Here is an 18882-nt window from a genome sequence, read left to right as displayed (position 1 = left end):
TGATGTCAGGTGAGAGATCAGGTAAGATGGCACTCATGACCTTCGTGAGTAAATGCGCAGATGGACCTTTTTTTTTTAATTTCATCAGTCAGGAAAACAATGCATCTTCTAACAGAGAAAGACATATCAGCTCAATGACATGACCAGCAAACAGTCCAGATGTTAGAGTAAAAAAATGGAGAAATTTGAAAAAAAAAAAAAAAAAAAACTCCATCCTGCAAAGCTGATCCGTCGACTGCTATTCAAGAAGGTGGGAACCTGATTAATGAAGATTGAAGCTTTTCAATACAGAAGTCTTCAAAGAGGAGATACAACAAAGTACCAGCTATGAATATTTTTGGTTGATGATTCCATCCCCTCACCACCTCAAGGGGTTCAGGCCATGAAGTGGCAAAGCAGCCTAAAACACCATGATGCTCCCTCCACCATGCTTCATAACTAAGATCAAGTTCGGTGCCTTTTTCTCTCCAAACATAAATTTGAGCTTTTTTCTTTCTTAAAACATTTAACTTCTGTCTCATCTGTGCACAGATCATAATCCCCCAAGAGTTAGGAAACACCCAAGTGATTTATTTTTTTACAAACTTGAGACACACAGCATCCTGTTTTCCTGCGAGTAATGAAGTCCTTCTGGGTGTCTGACCATGAACAACTATCTGTTCAGTGTCTTTCTCACAGAGATTCCTGTAGTGGTTTAAACTTTGGGTTCTTTTGCACTCTTTCAGGATTGCATGTTGTGCTTTTGGTGTGATCTTAGAATGATTCCCACTCCCAGACGTGTTTTTGTGGACTTCTTCAGCCTTGTGTGTTATGAACGAGCAGGTGACTTGATAACCAAACATCTCAATATGAAGCGAAACAGTCACTATGCGATTACGAGACTTCATCACAGGGAAATTAGTTTGTTTTCTGGTTGTCAAACTGTAAGATATTGTTAATAAATTACAGGTGTACTATGATGTTTTAAGCGGACGCATACATATTGTTTATTGTCTGAACTAAAGTATACATTTTTTATTTTCTGTCCCGGCTTCAGGAACCTTTTAAATCAGTCTCAGCAGATGTCCAACGTTCTCCACTGACAGCTGACAAACAGCAGCTTTTAAACCCTCACGGGCGGCCGTGGCTCAGTGGTTAGAGTTGGTCGTCCAATAACCGGAAGGTTGGCGGTTTGATTCCCACTCTCGCCACTCAAAAAAGATTGGTGGAACTGATAGCTGGAGGGGTGTCAGTCCACCTCCTTGTCACGGCTGAGGTGCCCTTGAGCAAGGCACTGTACCCCCCATGCTCCCCGGGCGCTTCATGGCTGCCCACCGCTCCAGGTTGGCATCTGTCGCTGAGTGTGTGACCCTGTGCATGTGTGTCAAACAGGTGCCAACCTGGATGGGTTAAAAGCGGAGGACAAATTTCGTGTGTATGCATGACAATAAATCTGATCTCTCTCTCGCTCTCCCTCCATGCAGCTCAGGTTCTCCACCCTGTGGTGACAGTGCACCATGTGGATCTTCAGCTCCACACACACTGATAACGCATCCTGTCACTATCCGAAAATTAACCTTACGTAGCCGCAGTAAAAACGAGACTCACATGGATATGACAGAGAGAACACACTAGTTAAAGCAGTTTAATTAAAAAAATTTAAAATGGTAAAAGCAACTTTCGCATGAATAACTATTTACAGGTAATAAGAGAGTTTTGTTATGACCTCATCTATAGACTTGGGGAAAAAAAAAAAAAAAAAAAAAAAAAAGGATGCAGTCAGCCAAAAAAAAAAAAAAAAAAAATCAATAAAATGTTAGCTGCCATTAACATTCAGGATATGTGTTACAGGGCTGAGCATATCTACAGTAAACAAGATCCTAAAAAGGCAACAACAAAGGGAAAGTCAAAAAAGGAGAGGAGAGTAAATCCATTAAGTCAGTGCTAAAGACACAAAGAAACAGTTACAAAGATACAAAGACAAGTTGTGACAGAAGAGCAAGAAACACGTGACTGCCTGATATTTAGCGGCATGAAAATGTTGGATTCTGAAGATGCAGCTTCAAGAAAAAAAAAAAGCTACAAAGGGTAAAAACAGAAAAGGGAACTGTGAAGATATTCAGCATTTGTGTCTTTCAGAAAGGTTGTGGTTGTGATGTTCAGCCACTAGCAGGGAGTGGAGACAACAGGCTGGGTGGTGCAAAGTGTTTAAGTCCTGGAAGTAAGATTTAGGTTTGCTTTAAATCACCAAACAAAACAGTCCCTCAACCTAAAAATAAAAGAACGTGTACATGTTAGGTGCAACTTTAAGTGTGTTAAAGAAACATGGAGTGCCAACATTTTGTACATTTGTGATGCGCGAGCGTGTTTCTGTGTGAAAGACTGTGTGTGTGTGTGTGTGTGTGTGTGTTTGATCTACTGGACGTGACAGTTTTCTCCTTGCTGTGTTTGCTCTCTCAGAAGTTGCTTCTCTCTCTGCTCTGGTTCTCTCTGCAAACTCCGTGAACGACGCAGCGGTTTCTCCTCGCTGCTCGGGGATAAACATGACCTGTTGGAGCCGCCTTTCGACACCCCGGAAGACGGACTCTGCAGAGGTACGGGCCCCAAAACCTGAGAAAAAAATTCAATACGAGAGATTTAGAGAAAAACAACAAAAGTGGGGCGTGAGATATTTTCTAACTAATGTCAGACAGCATCGCTTCAACACATCAAAGTGGACAGAGTCATGCAGCGGAGGTTCAGTCAAATGGGGGACATTTTTCCCCGTTTACATATTTGACCTGAAACGTCTAAATCCTTAAATCCACTGCTGCTTCACTGACCTGGAGTGACCCCCAGTGGGAATCGGGCCCCGATATCCTGCCGGTATATTAGAGAACCTAAACAACTACATACATACCGACCCGGGGCAGCAGATGTCAAAAATAAGGAACTTTCCTGCTGTGAGCTCTGAAGAAAACTGAAGAAAAAAAAAAAAGTCCTTTGGCCTGTTTTAGAGGCTTTGCTCTCTGACGGCGATGTAAAAATAGCCCAAAAAGAAAGTTTACTGCATAACAAATGAACAAGGCGACACCACTATTAAACCTGATTAACATTTAAAGTACACCGAAACACAAGATACTTAATCCGGGCTTTTAAACAGGCTGAAATCACACCCAAAGTATTTGGCTGTTCATTAAAGAATTTTTAAATGACCAGCAACTGATAATGTACATTGTGGTCTAAACTTTTGTTCAAATCAAAGTTACAATCCAACATCTTTCTGACACTTAACTTATGTCAAGTTCACATAGTTCGCACAGACCGGCAGCTCATATTAGTTCACTCCTTTTTTTTTGTTGTGCGCCATATCTGGAATCAGGCCCAAAAAGCCTAAAACACATTGCTTTGATTGTATGGTGAGAGCGTGCATCACAGCGTGGCCATTGAATATGTTTTATGAAGTCGTTTCGTGGGGACAAACAACGAGAGTGCAGCACTGTGTGGGTGAGAAAGAGGGAGGAGGCAGCATTTCTCACCTTGGCATCGGGTAGCGTCTGCCTGGCAGTCAGTCGAGGACTGCAGCGCCTCGCAGTGGTTCTTCTTATGATGAAGGGACTGGCCTCCCCCAGAGGAATATCAGCAAACCCTGAGGTACAAGTGATGAATTAATCTTACATGGAATGAATGAACACAAAAGTGAAACCTTAGAGCTTTTCTCCATCCAACCCTCCGATTTATCATATCATGCAAGCACACCTGCCAGTTCAACACACACATGGTTCTCAACCGTACTGCGCAGTGTAGAAATGCGGTTTCATTTCGTTGTGTGATCACAGCTTATCAGTCCAAGTTATGAGCTAATGATTCTCCATCACACCAACGCGAGTGATGAACATCAGCACAGAAAACAAACCGATGTGGATGAACTCTTTGTGGCTTCATCGGGGTACTTTGCAACACTAACCTTTCTGCACCAGCTCTGGAAGTCCCTCTGGTCTGAACTCTTCATCCTCCGGTTCAGTTCTTGCTTTGGGTGTGGTCGTGGCGTTGGCTTTGATCTTCTTTGTCAGATTGTGCAGGGCCTCCTGGGCTCCTATGTCTTTGTCACTGATTTCCCGATGACCTCGTTTCCCTGAAAAGGGACCCTGTGGAGACCTCTGAGTGGAGGGAGCCAAGTTCTCAGCGTTGCCATCCATTTTTACTTCCTGGTGTTTGGAGGACTTCCTTCCTGAACGCCGGCGGTTGTCAGTGATGCTGCTCAGGCTGCTGGCTTCGTTATCACGTTGATTTGCAGAACCTTGTTCCAGTCGTGTTTTCAGCGCATCGTTGGTCTCCTCGAGTTTGTGGACTTTAATCATCAAGCTGCAGTATTTATCCATGCACTCGTCAGCCTCTTTGCTTTTCTCTTCAAGAAGTTTGTTCAGATCATCCAGCTCTCTGTCCTTCTCCTCCATTTCCTTTCTCTTCCCATCGAGGGTGGCCGTGAGTTCCTTCACCTCTTTGCTCCTTTCTTCAGCCTCAGTCCTCTTCTTGTCCAGGGTGGTTTTCAGGTCATCCACCTCTTTCTGTCTCTCCTCCGCCTTCAGCTGGGTCACCTCTGTCTGCACTTCATCTCCGCTTCTTCCTTCTCCTGAAACACACGTGTGTCTGATGTTAAAACACTATGTCAAAGCACTTTATATGGATACTCCCAAGTCTAAGATTTTACAAACATTAACTTTATTCCGTTCAAAGGAAAATGGACTCATTTGAATAATAATAATAAAAAAAGGATGTTGAACGTGTTCGTACCTGCGCCGTTTTCCATCATTTGCTTCTCCTGCTCCAGCTGTTTGCAGGTTTTCATCCAAAGGCTCATCTTGCTCAGGGCAGTCTCTCTCTCTTTAGACACACGAGCTACATGAGAGGTTAACTCGGACACCTGGAGGGGACGGACAGAAGAGGGAAGAGTTTAAAGGAAAGACCTTCTTACAGGAATAAAATGTAGTTTTCTAAGAGCCATATTACAAAAGACCAATTATGCAAATATCTCACTTTCTGTAACTTTATATATAATTCAAAACATTTTAGATTTTAAAATTTCTACCAACCGAAGGGTTTTCGTGCCCGTTTGTATGAACAATTCTATTTTATGGTCGTGATCAGATTGGATCTGGGTTGGATCGACGTGCTCACATACCTGCTCATTGAGCTGTGAGACGGTCTGCTTGTGCGTTTCCAATTCCTTCTCCATAGAGGCAACTGCTGTCTGAAGACTCCCTTGTGTTTCTGTGAGCTTCTCTTTCTCATCTTCTGCCTGTTGCTTCTCTTGTTGCAGTAAGGAAAGAGCTGAGGACAGCTTGGTCTTCTCTTCCTCAATTAAAACAAAGGAAGACTGGAGTTCACTCTTCTGGCCCTCCAGCTTCTGTTTTTCCTGCTCTATTTTCTCCTTTTCTTCCTTTAATGAAGAGAGAGTTTGCTGCAGGTCATGAGTCTCCTTTTCCATGAAGGAGAAGTTTGACTGAATCTTAATTCTCTCATCTGCTAGCGCACTTTTCTCTTGAACTAGTTTGCCTTTCTCTTCTTCTATGGATTCTATAGTGCAGCGCAGGTTATTCCTCTCTTGTTCTAATAACAACAGACTTGAGTGCAGTTTCTCTTTTTCCTCTGCCAGTCGTCCATTTTCTCCTTCCAACTGTTCTATCTCTGCCATAAGCGATGAGACCGATTCTACTGAAGCTCGTCTTTGATCTGCCTCCTTCTCCCTCTCCTTTTCCAAAGTATGCATCTCTTCTTCTTTAACTGTGATCAGTGTTTTCAGCTCATGTATTTCTTCTCCCAGAGACACAATATGGATCCTTAGGTTGTTTCGTTCCGTCTCCCACTCTTGTTCCTGAGAGCGGAGCCTTTCCCCATCCGTCTGCAACTCCTGCAAAGAACTGAGCAGACTTTGTTTCTCCTTCTCCAGCTCTGCCAACAAGGACTGCATCCTCTCTTTTTCTTCTTCTGTTTCAGTGAACTTTTGTTTGAGTGAAATCTCTCTCTGCTGAGTGGCTTCCAGCTGTGCCTGGAGGTCATCTACTTCTCTAAGTTGTTTTTCAGCTTCCTCTCTCATTCCTTTCTCCAGCTCCTCTACCCTGAATTTCTGTCTTTCCCCTTCTTCTCTTCTATCTGCCTCTGCCTTCTCCAACCCTCTCTCCAGCTCATCCTTAGCTGCCTTCAGTTCCTCCAGCTCTCTGTTCTTTGTTTCCAGCTCTCCTTCCATGTGTTCCTTTTCATTTCTCAGGTTGTCCAATGTCGCGGAGAGCTCGGAAAGTCTCTCACTCAGCTCTTCCTTCTCCTCCTCCACCTGATGATCAAGGAATAGACAGAGTTGAAGAGGGAAAAGCGCAACAGAAAGATAAAGAGGGACATTAAAATTCACTGCACTTACAACAGGTTCTGTGTTTTACAATTAGGATACCGAGAACAAATAGATACAGAGAGAATTTTAGATTGCCAAACATATTTTTTAACATGGAGGTACCTTTTTCCTCTCCTCCTCCAGCTCAGCTTTGGCTCCTTCAGCCTGTGGAAGATCCCATCAAAGTTAGCCACAAATCAATGTAAAAAAAGACAGTGAGCTGGTTTTGTTTTTTGGACAGTTTGCAGCTGAATACCTGCAGCACAGCTTCCTCTAGACTTTGCTCAAAATCTTCCTTTTCTCGTTCTAGGGCATCGATGCGATCTTGCAGCGAGTCATACTTTATCTGGGCAGCTACAGAGACACAGTCACATTTAGAGCAACTCTTCACAAAACACAACAGCGCATGTCATTTTCTGCGGCGTGAAGTTACCTTTGAGCAGTTCTCCCATCTTCTTTTTCTTCCTCTCATCCGACTCGATCCGGACCTGAAGCTTTTCAATACCAGTCCTCATCTGCTGGACTTCATCTTGAGTGGAATTCAGGCGAGAGGCAATCTCTCCTTTTTCAAGCAGAGAGGACTCCAGGCACTGTGAAAGACGGCACACTTCTCCCTCCAAAGCCTTGGGTAAAACAGGAGGAAAAGAAAGGAGGAAACTCGAGTTAAACCTATTCTATGAGCACTGTTTCCAAGCTGGTGGGATTCCACAGATATTTAAATGCAACATACCACTATCTGAAAGCATGAGAAAACCATGAAAATCTACCAGAAAAAGTAAGATTTTACAGGTATTTCAAACACAGCAGAAACAGGCTCCTTGAGAGCCTCAGCTGTAACATACTATGACGAGCTTCGCATCAAACTCCCTCCTAACCTGTATCTTGCCAACCATGGACTCAGTGTTTTGATCGGCAGACGTGCAGTCATCTTTTATCTGGTTAAGATGGCCCAGGAGCTCCTCCCTCTCTCCACATTGTTGAGAAACTGCCCGCTCCAGCACCTTAACCTGCTCCAACAGCTTCATGCGAAAGGACAGGAAACAACCATTAGCAACAACAACAATCAGTAAATCTGTTTGGTTCCTACTTCAGATTTGGAGCTTTTATCTGTGACATAGCTGGATGGTGATTGGTGGAACACACAAGCGCAACAACAGAGACACCCCCCCCCCCCCCCCCCATAAGAACACCTACACACAAAAAACTTGTGAACATCGGTGAAAAGAAAAACAGGGAACCTCTAAAAATATGATTTAAAAAAAAAAACAAAAAACAAACACAGAGTAATGGACCAAAAATTAAGCCATTCTCATTCAATTATTATCCCAGAATAAACTTGAAAGCACCACCTCTTTGGCTATTTGGTGGACTCTTCTGTACATTGTACAGTACCTGCTCCCTCTCAGCCTTCAGTTTCTCCATGCCGCTTTGCAGGGCCTCATATTCCTTCCTTCCGGCTCTGATGTCATCCTCCATGATGGATATCAAGTTTCTGGTGTCACAGTTTTCCTTCTCCAAACCATGAACTTTCTCTCTCCAATAGCCCAAAGATTGGCTCAACTCATCTCGCTCGTCGGTGCAGGACACAAGTTCAGATCTCAGCTGGGTTGTCTGGAGAAATAACATTATGAATAGATACCACGTGAATGAAGACTGCTGAGCATGTCCCGATGCATGATCCGTTTTTCCACAATGTGCCCATGTATGGCCTTAGTAAATATTCTTATGTTAATTTGGCCTTTAAAACATCAGGTGTGGTGACGTTTAGGGTGCACACCTCTGTCGTGAGAGTTTCTATCTGCAGTTCCATCCCTGAGCAAGTCCTCCTTTTGGTCTCCATTTCATCCTTAAGTCTGGCACTCTCCACCTGCATGGTCTCCAGCTCAGACTCCATTCCCAGGATGTGCTGCTCCAGGTTTGCCTTTTCAGAGCGAGCCCTCTTCAGCTCACTCTCCTGCTGAAGAAATTTTTCGTCCCATCCGCCTACAGAACAAAGTCAAATAGAAACGTTCGCTGACATAAATAAACTGACTAAGTACAACTTTTGTCCCAATTCACGATATTATCATTCCACATGTGATTTAGGCAAACGCAGAAACCTTTGGCCATCTCAAGTCCCTCCAGCATCTCCATAACATCAGTCAGCTGACATTTAGCTGTTTGCAGCTGTAGAGTTAACGTCTCCTTTTCTTCTGACAGTTGACTCATCTAAACAAGAGCACAAAGTGTTGATATGAAGACATTCAAAAACAGGATTGCATTCCTACACGGACACCGAAACGTTGCCTGATATTCTTTCCATTTCTTCCCCCTACCTCCTCGGCAAAGCTTTTCTTCGCCCCCAAAGCGACGCTCAGCTGACGTGCTGCACCGCGCGCCTCTTCCTCTGCAGCATCGGCCTTCTTCTCCAGGTTTTCAACTTGGACCTGCAGTTCAGAGGTCAACTCTTTTCTCAGTTCGAGGTCAGAACTCAGCAGGTCAAACTCTGAGCGCAGGGTCCGAAGTTCATTGTCTTGTTTGGAAAGCATTTCCCTGTAATGGCTGAGGTCATCCTGTAACTCTGATGAAGCTGTTGCGGAGTTGAAAAAAAAAAAAAAAAAAAAACGAGTTACTGTCCAAAGCAAAATCAAGCATAATAACATATTAATATGATCATTAGAAGATTAAAAATACTGAAAGATACTGCGTTATGGGACCCATTTGAGTACTCACCAGAAGATTCCAACATGATCATTTCACTCTGGCAGGAAGACGAGGACAAATCACAGATTACCGGTTTGTTTTCATGAACATCTCTTGGACCAAAGCCGTCTTCTGGGGCCTGTAACGCACAAGATAAACAACACCCAGACTTAGCATTATGAAAACAAACAGAAAAGTCTTATGTATTCATATGACCATAACATTTAACAGTAGAGTTAACATTAACTTTAATCTGATAGATCAGAATAAAGGGTCGCTGTAATGTTTCCTACCCGTTGATCAAGTGGTTGGTCATCCTCACTGCTCCTCAATTCCTCCACATCAGCCTCACGTGCCTCCTCCCCCTCCTCCCCCACTTGATCCTTGACCATCTCAGGACTGTCACCGCTGCTTTGATGAACTGTTGGCTCAACATTAACCCGTCCCGCTGTCTCATCTGGGGAAATCTCTGTCGATAAATCTGACATAAATGTGCAATCGGTGTTCAAATAAAATTAGAAGCAGAGTTTCTTGACGGCAACATGGTCTACACTCACCACAAATTTGGGCGTCTTCAGGCCCTGCGGGGTTGCTTTTTTCTGCCGGGTCCTGGATTTCCTGGGATTCTGAGAGCTGCTGTAGGAGGCTGTGCTGCTGGCCCACCTGCTCCAGCAGTGACTCATACCGCTGCTTGAAGACAGTCAGCTCTGTCTGTAAGACTGCAAGCTTCTGGTGGAGTTCAGCCTGTTCTGCCTCAGACTGCTGACTCCTACGGTACAACACAACACAAAAGTGAAGCAGCAGTTGTTTTTTCCAGCTTTTAATAAGAGATGCGACACATCAAAGGATTTAACTACATTTACTAAAGCAAAAAGCAAAAAAAAAACAGACATACCTCTGTTTGTTCTCCTCTTCGGCCCTCTCACCCCTCATCTCAAGCTGCTCCTTCAGCCTCCGGCACTCTTGTTCAGAGGACAGCAGGGAGCGCTGGATGCACTCGTTCTCCTCTCTGAGAGAAGCCATCTCATCCTCATGCCTCTCTGTGCTGCTCTGTAACTGCTGCCTCTCTTCAGCTATTTGATTCACACTGGACTGGAGCCTGATGTTTTCCTCAGATAACCGAGTGTAGCTAGATTCCAGGTGAAGCTTTTCCTCCACTAAGTGATTCAATTTAGTAACCAAGTCACCTTTCTCAGCGGTCAATGTGAGGAGTTTATCCTCACGTTGGACTTTTTCCTCATTCAACAGACTCAAGGCAGCATCTTGCTGGGCTTTCTCTTCGATGACCCGATTTAGCGTCGATTCAGCCTCGTGTGTCTCTGCAGCCATTGCGTCAATCTTGGCTTCTGTGTGCTGCTTTTCCTCAGATAATTGTTCGATCTTGGTCTGTCGTTGTTTTATTTCTTCAGATAGTTTGTCTACTCTGGTTTCCAGCTGTTTCTTCTCTTGATTTACTCGAATCGTTTCTTGCTCAACTTGTTCTCTGTCTTCCAGTAACTGTTTCAAAGAAACCTCGAGGTTGTTTTTCTCCTGAAGCAACAGATTAAGATCACCGTCTTTGTCCTGAATGAGCTGCTTGAGATTTGCCTCCAACTTAACATTTTCTTCTGTCACGTGACTGAGTTTAGACTCCAATGTGGCGACGCTGTCTTCCAGCTGCTGTCGTAGGGCGGCGTCCTCCTCCAGCCGAGTTATCTCACAGCTCCTCTCAAACAACTCCTCTTCAGCTGTGACAAACTTTGTCTCCAGCACAGAGTTCTGGGACTGGACTTCATCTAGGCGAGTTTCCAAGACCGAGACCTGAAATAAAAAAAATAAATAAATAAAAAATAAAAGGGATTAATGGCTTATCAATATTAATCTACTTAATCATGTGGGGAATAGCCTATTTAATGTCATCCCTCTGCGAGAGCTAAGGAGTCAGAAAGATTACATTTTATGGAAGACAACATCCAGACAGTGTGATAGGCAGACATGTTTGGTAACATAATGACCCAACCTGGGCTTTGCTGTCCTCCAGCCTGGCCTCCATGTGAGACATTTCGGTCAGGTTCTGAGCCAGCTGGGCCTCTAGTGACGCTATAGTTTCCTTAAGCTCCTCCACATGACCGTCGGCAGAGTTCATGGCGGTCTCGTTGTCTTCGAGGTCCATCTGCAACATCTCCAGTTGCACCTTGAATAAGGACAATAATTTGAAAAATGACTTCACACATTAACAGGCTTTTAAATCCTTCTACATTTACAAGAGTGAGGCAAGGCATGGCGACTCAGGAACATCGTAGAGAAGCAGGGCCTAAATTAGAACCACACACACGCACGCACACACACACACACACACACACACACACACGATGTATATGTGTAACCAACCTTGATTTTGTTCATGGCAACAGTCCTCTCCTTCAGGAGATCTGAGGTTTTGGCCTGCTCTGCCTCTACTTTATTCAGTCTCTCCTTCAGACTCTTAATAGTGTTGTCCCTCTCCTCCAAGCCACGTGAAGCAGCAGAGATGGTCATCTTCATGGTTTTGATCTCCTCCCGACGAGAACTCGTCTCGGTCTTGGCAGCAGCTAATGACTTCTTAGTGGCTTCAAGCTGCTCTTTCAGGCTCTTCTCTTTATTAATTAAGTTTTCAGTCTCCAAAGTGTGGCTCTCTGACTCTTTACTCATCTTCTCAGTTAGATCAACGGTCTCCTTCTCCAAAGCAGAGATCAGTTTAATCTTCTCAGCCAGCGTGCTCTCCAGGTTGGCTTTAATTTCATTTGCAGAGGAGACACTCTTCTCGTGATCTTCTAAAGACTTGTGAAGGTCAACGAGGGATTGATTTACCATTTCCAGTTTATTCTTCAAGACCGGAAGCTCCTCGGCTGCATCTTTGTTTGCGGCAACCTTTTCTTCCAATGAAGAAATCTGCTCGAGCAGGGTGTTTGTCCTCATAGACTGACTGTTCTGTAGGATCTTAATAAAAATACGTTTGATTAATTCTAAGAAACACAGTTGCACATGCAAGACAGGAAACACATAAAGAACACAAAGAGGAAAAAGTAGAGATTGAATAAGACTGGAAATTATGATCAGAAAGCCTTGCTCGGGTAAACAATCAAAAACATCCAATGTCTTACCTCGGCTTCTTGCTTCATCTCTTGAACTGCATTTTCCAGCTCAGACTTTTGTTTCCCCAAAGACTCCATCTGAGCTTCAGCCTCTCTGAGCTGCTTCTCCTTCTCCTCAGTCCGGCCCCGCTGATCCTGCAGCTCCTTTTCCACCTGCTCGAGCTCTTCCGATTTTCTTTCGTACATCTTTTTCAGTTCTTCTTTGCTATCCGACATGTTCTTCATTTCTTTCTGCAGCTCAGCTCCCAGCTGCTCCTGAACCCTCAAGAACTGCTCCACGGAAACGAGCTGAAACAAGAGCAGGAAACCAACTGTGACTTCAAGCCCGAGGGGACAAACGACAACCATCACAAATTAATGCAATGAACAAGTCTAAGTCATTCCATCAGTGATCAGCAGAACAGGTTTCACATGACTCACACAAAGGGAAATATTAAACACATGAAAGCAAAAATAACAAACTATTCAAAGCCTTGTAATCAAATTCTGTGCAACACCTTCCTGGCAAAGAGGAAGAAATTATTTTCACAAACTGTCTTTATTATATGTTCATTTATTTGGTTCGTATGTCACATTAAAGAAGTTTCTGTATTTGTTTGGTTTACCAGTTCGCTTTCTGAGTTGCCATTTATAAGAAAAGAAACAACTTCACTGATTAACAAATGAAAAAAAAAAACACAAATGAATAACAGTAAATAAGATTTAACAAGATCAGAGAGGTGTTGACATGTTTTCCCAAAGGAACCCACCTGGTTTTTGCAGAGAGCGAGCTCTTGCTGGGCCTCCTCCACCAGCAGTTTGCTGCGCTCGGCCTCCTCTGACTTCTCAAAAATCTTCTCCTCACACTGCTTCAGTAAAGCTGCCTTTTCCTCTGCAAACCTAACAGGAGTGAGAGATGACATACAAGTTAAAAGCAGGTTATCCACAGCACTGTCTTAGTTAAAAAAAAAGGAAGAGCATTATGTCTTCAAAGGAGCGAGGTTAGGCCGTACTCACAATACAAAATTATTGAGTGAACAATTCCCACCTGGCATATTGCTCGTCCTGCTGTGCAGTGGCCTGTGCAAGGCTTTCCCTCAGCTGGCCGATCTCAGTCTGGCCCAACTCTACCAGCTGCTCTTTGGAGCGCACCAGGTCACAAGCTGCTTGGTGCTCATTCTGCAGCTCCGCGTTTGTCTTCTCAGCCAGCTCTGCTCGAGCGATTTCCTTTTGCAACTGGGATTCTAGCTCTTTCACCTGTTCAAGTGGAAAACAAAAAGGTTCCAGGTGATTTAACAAGTGCCGGCTCTGAATTTGAGAAACAACCCTCGATTCAGTAGAAAATTTTCAACTAGAAGACTGACTACACCTGACAGAGGCACGTTTGTCCAATTTCTTGTTCAGCTTCCCAACAAAACAGCTTTAAACAGGACTAATATTCAATTTCTTGATGGTGATTAAGACACTTTTGAAACAAAGATATGCCACAATCCCTTCATTTTTACTTATGCAATCTTTTCATCCTTTGGTTAGGAGGGTAAAAATCAAAGAAACCTGCGATTCAAGGTGAGCCACTTGCACTCTGACATTCTCCAGGTCTTTGGTGTGCTTCTGTCCCGCCTCAGAGAACTGAGACTGAAGCTCCTCGTACAGATGCTCCTTCTCCTCGAGCTCCGTGCTCTTGATGAGGAGCTCTCCCTTCAAGGAATCAACATGAGCAGACAGACTGGCCTTGTCTCCCTCTACACACACCAGCTTCTTCTGCAATAAAGAGCAGAAATGTATTCCAGATGTCTGCATGTTTTCATATTTTCAACAAAATGCCCAAAAGCATAAGGGCTCCATAACAATTTGAAAAACATATAAACCACTGCTCCTTGCCTGAAGTTCATCATTGGCCTCATTCAGTGAGCTGAGACTGCTCTCCAAGCCGATCACTTTGTCAGTGAGCTCCTTTTGCACGGCTTCAGTTTCATTGATCAACGTCTCCTTTTCTTTCCTCCACTCCAACAGAGCTTGATGTTCCTGTGTCCGTGCCTTACATTCACTCTGGCTCGCAGCGAGATTGGATTTCAACTCTTGGCTCTCCTTCTCTGCGACCATCAACCTGTTGTTCAGCTTCTCCGTCTCTTGTTTCTGTGTCTGGAGGTCATTCTGAGATCTACAGTGTAACAACAACAACAACCACAAAAAAAAAAACGATTCAAATAAATAATTCCTAATAAGCGTGAGTAATTTCTATTTCTAACAGTAAAAACATCTTTTACTTGTCATTTTTGGTCTCTGCATCAGAAAGAGCTTTCTTGAAGTTTTCCACGTCCCGTGCTGAAGCGTGAGTCTGCTGCTCCAGTTTAGACTGAAGTCTCTTCAGCTCCTCTGCCTGTCCCTCTGATTTTGCTGGACAGCCAAAGAGGTCGGGTTAACAGTGAGATGACATCGTAAAAATAATCAAAAACAACTGCTTTCTTTGCCACCAGTGTACCTTTGATATCATCCAGTAGTCCTTGGGTGCGTTTGAGGCTTTGTTCCGAGCTCTTCTTCTCTTCTTCCAGCTGTGACAGGCGCCTGCTGCTCTGGTCCAACTGGACAGTTATGCTGTTCTTCTCTCTCTGCAACTCCTACAGGGACAAAGAAATGAGTAATGTACATGAATAATTCATTCAGTGTTATGATATTAGTTCTTATCAGCTGAAAATCAGGCGAGGTGTCAGTTCTTTGTCATGAAAAATGGATTTCAGCCCACCTCCATTTTCTTGCGGAGGTCCTGTTCTTTAGTCTGGCTGGCCTGAAGGCCTTGTTCCGAGCGCAGCAGTTTCTGTTTCAGCTCATCCACCTCTTTCTCCACCTGACTCTTCTGGAAGCGCATCTAGAAAGGAGCAAGTGTGATACAAATGTCAAAGACTCAACTCTTTTATTTGGTTTTGCAGGAAACAAATGGATATCTTTCAAAGCCGGGAGCAACTCAAAGAATGAGTTGAGTAACTAAAGTGAAACTGCAGAGTAAAGGCTTCTAAATCGCAAAGACATTTTACATTTTGACTCACTGCTAAAACTATATCTGCCCCCACAAACTGAGGGTTCAGTGACTTTTCATTTTAAGTCTTTAAGTAGATGAAATAAGAGCAGAAAAAAAGCACAGATGTTATAAAAGTACCTTCTCCACGTCAGCTTGCAGTACATTGTAGTCTTTTTTGGACTGCTGGATTTCTTGTGTCAGCTTGGTTTTGGTTTGGTTAAGCTGCTGATCCAAAGCCTGGTGGGAAGTCTGAAGCTGGGCTAGCTCCTACAAAACACAACAGTTATTCTTTAGTTTTGAATAAAAACAAAGGTATTTAAGGACTTGTGGTAATATAGCACCACACAGTTTCACCTTCTGACTGTTTCTCTCTTGGTCTTTGAGCTTCTGCTCCAGGGATCGTTTACAGCTTTCAGCGTTGTGCCTCTGACAGCTCATCTCCTCAGTGACGTGTTTCAGCTTCTGCTCAACTGATGAACACTACCAACAACAACCCAGAGCAACACTTTAGTCATCTTTGCAAGCCATTCAAAAATAAATAAATAAATAAATAAATAAATCCGTCCTACTTTGGCCTCAAGCTGCTGGTGTTTTTCTGTGGTCTGACTCAGCTCATGGCTCGCCTTGGTCAGGTCTCTGTCCCGCTCAGTCAGGTCTTTGCGGGCCTGGTTCAGCTGCGATTGTAGTTCCTGCAGTTTGGAAGCTTGAGTACGAATTTCCTTCTCCTGATTTGACAGGTTCTTCTCCAGCTCTGACACGCGGCCACGCAGCTCTGATGAAGAAACAGAAACACTTCAAATACTGACGCTGTACACGGCTAACCAAAATATACTGACATAGAATGACTTAAAGTAAATGCACTTCAGAATTCTTAAGAACTTTAAGCTTAAAAATAAATGAAAGGGTTTCATAATATTTTGACAAACCACCATTTTAAAACAGGACATATGATGATCCACCTTGATTGAGAGACTTTAGCTGATCCATGTGCTGGGAGGATCCACCGGGACTCTGGACTGAGCTCATCCGCAGGCTGGCTTTGATTGGTGTCTCCTCGTGGGAATCCCACAGGGACATCCCTCGTCTCTTCAGAGGCGTTTCCATCGCATCCTGGGAATGGCGGCTGTGGACCTTATCCTGCTGTTGCCATGGGAATATGGAAGATCCAGCTTGGCGGGCTGCAATGTCCTTGTGGCTCACACTGATTGATGACTGACTCAACAGCTAGAGGAGAAGAGACAAGTTAAAACTACCAAGAAACACGTGCACATGAGATATAAAAAATATATCAAATGTACTCACTTTGACCTGCAAGACTTTGAGTTCAGTTTCCAGCCTTTTTCTTTCTTCCACCTCTTGGTTATATTTCTCCTGGAGCTCCTCTAGCCTGTTATCTGTGAAACACACACACACACACACACACACACACACACACACAATTTACATGCTGTAAACTGAGGAACAGCAATAAAAATTATGCAATTCTTCTGACCGAGGTAATCTAACTATGTCACTTTCCTAAATATGACTAACTCTGAGTCATACCCTGCTGTCTGTAGACTTGGACAGGTGCTGGTGTAGCAAAACCCTTCTGAGGAGTGGCGAATGGCTGCAGCTCAGATGACGAGGACGACAAGGAGGAAGAGCCAGACGGTAGAGAACGATCCTGCTCATTTTTGTACCTGACCGCATTAAAGAAAGAAAAAGCTGTTCACGAGTGCTTGACAGTCATAGGAACTGCTATCATAAATCAATGTAAAATACAACTTAAAATGACCCGTGTGGCATGTGAACAGAAGCATAAACAAAACTCACTTCTTGAGCTCCTGCTCCAGTCGTTCTACGGTCTTCTTGCAGGAGTTGAGCTGACCCTCCAGGTAGCTCACCTAGGTTGAGGAAGATTACTCAGTTAGGATGACAGTTGACAAAAGCTCAAATTTCACATTAATCCCAGATATGTAGAACTGAAACTCATGTACTCTTTTCTAAGTCATTCAAGATGATGATTATGTAAGTGAAACTAGGTGTTTATGGTGTAATAGACAGTGTGTTGATTGAACACAGAACTTTCCCTAATTGGTTTACTGGCAGGATGTTAGGCTTAGTAAATGTGTGTTGGCTTCTGTTTGCACAAACAGGTCACTCAAAGGCAAAAAACACACTACAAAACACTCATGAGCGGAATTCACTTACACCCATCAAATGATTATATCTTTCCAATTGCAGTGCTAATGAGTTTGTTAACTCAGCAGCGACATGACAGCAAGCTGCTTCCACACAATGTTCCAGATTTAAAAAACAAAACAAAAAAAACACTATATGTGGTTTGATTTAGGGAGAAAATAATATTTTTTTTGTAGTCGAATTAACATTCAAGTGCGTCTATAAATGATAGAAATCTGACTGTCACCTAACAAAAAACTAACAGGCTTAACACCTTTCAAACACAAAGCTGAAAGTGCAGCATCTCTCACACGAGAAACTGACCTGCTGTTCCTTGACTCCAAAGTCATGGGCGACCTTTTGGCGAGCTTTCTCCAGAGAATCACACGATTCTACCAAAGACTGGTTTTCTCTTTTCAAAGAAGAGATCTCTGTACGTTCACTGTCCACCTGAAGAGACAGAGATGACCCACAGAAGTTATTTTTATGTTAGAATTCATTTAAAGAGGTTATGAAGCATGGAACTCTCAAATCGATAACACCCAGAATCCAAATAAACGCAGACCTTCTGTTTCTGTTTTTGTAGGGCAGCTTCTAAGGAGTCCAGCTGAAACTGTTTCTGTGTCCTTTCTTTTTTGACTTGGTCCAGCTTGGCTTCCAACTCCTGGATCTTCTGCAGGGCTTTCGCTGGAAGTCCATCCTTCCACTCCTCCACCGCCCAGCTCATGGCTTAAAACTTTAATGAACGCATGCCCATTTATGTACCATTAACATAAAAAGAAAGATAACAGCAAAAAGACACACTGAACAAACAGATGAGTACTTTACAAAATATCTAATAAAACATCTGTCATTAACATTGTTGGTTTTGTCTTAATAACACAACAAGGATTAGTTAGTATTGAAAAATCAATTTAGTTAAAATACAAAACTATGACGTTGACTATATACTAATATTAATCACAACATATTAATGATCAATTCTAGTATAAATAACAGAAGAGAATGAAATGATGAAAAGGAATAAAATAACGTTTTCAGCAAAGCGTTTCATTGACCTACTTGTCTTTAATGCACTATATCATCAGTTTTATGGATGCTGTATAAGAGTAGCAGCCTAAACATTAGTATAATTAAATGGTTATAGTTTCGCCTTATCAGCCAATTTGCGAGCACAGAGAGCAGAGATTAGCTGACAACGTTAGCACCGTTCATTGCGGCTAACGATGACAATGTTGCCACTTAATATTCTAATGTGTTTAATGAGCAACTAATAAATACACATCCGAAATATGAATTAATTTACCACAAATTCAAAGTGGACCATTAGATGCGTTTACCTTAGTTTCTGTTGGCCTTAACGTTCGTTCGTGGTTTTAGTAACATGTGAGCCAACGTTAGTTTAGATTTTAATGAATACATCAACCGCGCAAAATTTTTTAAATCCATCAGAAGATAACATATAGATTAAAATTAAGAAGTGAAGTCATTCTTGTGATAGTTAGAGTTGAGGATGGCAGTACTTACTTTGGGCGCGAGGCTCTTTAGTCAGTCACGAACTGTTTGGGTATCTCTTTGGAAAATTC

At 43.1% G+C, this 18882-nt stretch overlaps 1 protein-coding gene across 2 annotated transcripts; it reads right to left on the bottom strand.

Moving 5' to 3' along the window:
* Nucleotides 1-1728: 1728 nt before the first annotated feature.
* Nucleotides 1729-18882, bottom strand: cenpf (centromere protein F). Of its 2 annotated transcripts, XM_075462856.1 has the most exons (37): nt 18824-18882; nt 17862-18032; nt 17621-17746; nt 16949-17019; nt 16679-16815; nt 16436-16527; nt 16093-16357; nt 15703-15905; nt 15488-15613; nt 15272-15400; nt 14861-14983; nt 14600-14735; nt 14385-14514; nt 13999-14278; nt 13672-13878; nt 13166-13374; nt 12888-13017; nt 12148-12426; nt 11396-11983; nt 11025-11198; nt 9921-10825; nt 9583-9794; nt 9319-9506; nt 9056-9164; nt 8659-8912; nt 8443-8551; nt 8121-8326; nt 7736-7954; nt 7219-7362; nt 6777-6966; nt 6600-6697; nt 6467-6508; nt 5141-6289; nt 4753-4882; nt 3926-4591; nt 3498-3607; nt 1729-2589 (listed from the first exon to the last, which is right to left on the bottom strand). In XM_075462856.1, exons 2-37 carry the CDS (start codon nt 18021-18023, stop codon nt 2395-2397), a joined length of 8493 nt encoding a protein of 2830 aa, XP_075318971.1. In that variant the 5' UTR covers nt 18024-18032; nt 18824-18882; the 3' UTR covers nt 1729-2394. The 2 variants fall into 2 exon arrangements, with proteins under 2 accessions (XP_075318971.1, XP_075318979.1); XM_075462864.1 differs by lacking the exon at nt 18824-18882 and having other exon boundaries at nt 17862-18097.

Source organism: Odontesthes bonariensis, chromosome 1, assembly GCF_027942865.1.
Source record: "Odontesthes bonariensis isolate fOdoBon6 chromosome 1, fOdoBon6.hap1, whole genome shotgun sequence".
In the NCBI taxonomy this organism is placed as follows: Eukaryota; Metazoa; Chordata; class Actinopteri; order Atheriniformes; family Atherinopsidae; genus Odontesthes; species Odontesthes bonariensis.
This window is presented reverse-complemented; position numbering and strand designations above follow the sequence as displayed.

Coding starts and splice junctions, on each gene's coding strand:
- cenpf (XM_075462856.1), bottom strand. CDS start 18,023: ATGAGCTGGGCGGTGGAGGAGTGGAAGGATGGACTTCCAGCGAAAGCC. Junction 14,515..14,599: donor ACTACTGGATGATATCAAAG/GTACACTGGTGG, acceptor TTGGCTGTCCAG/CAAAATCAGAGGGACAGGCA. Junction 13,375..13,671: donor TGGCTCACCTTGAATCGCAG/GTTTCTTTGATT, acceptor CCACTTGAACAG/GTGAAAGAGCTAGAATCCCA.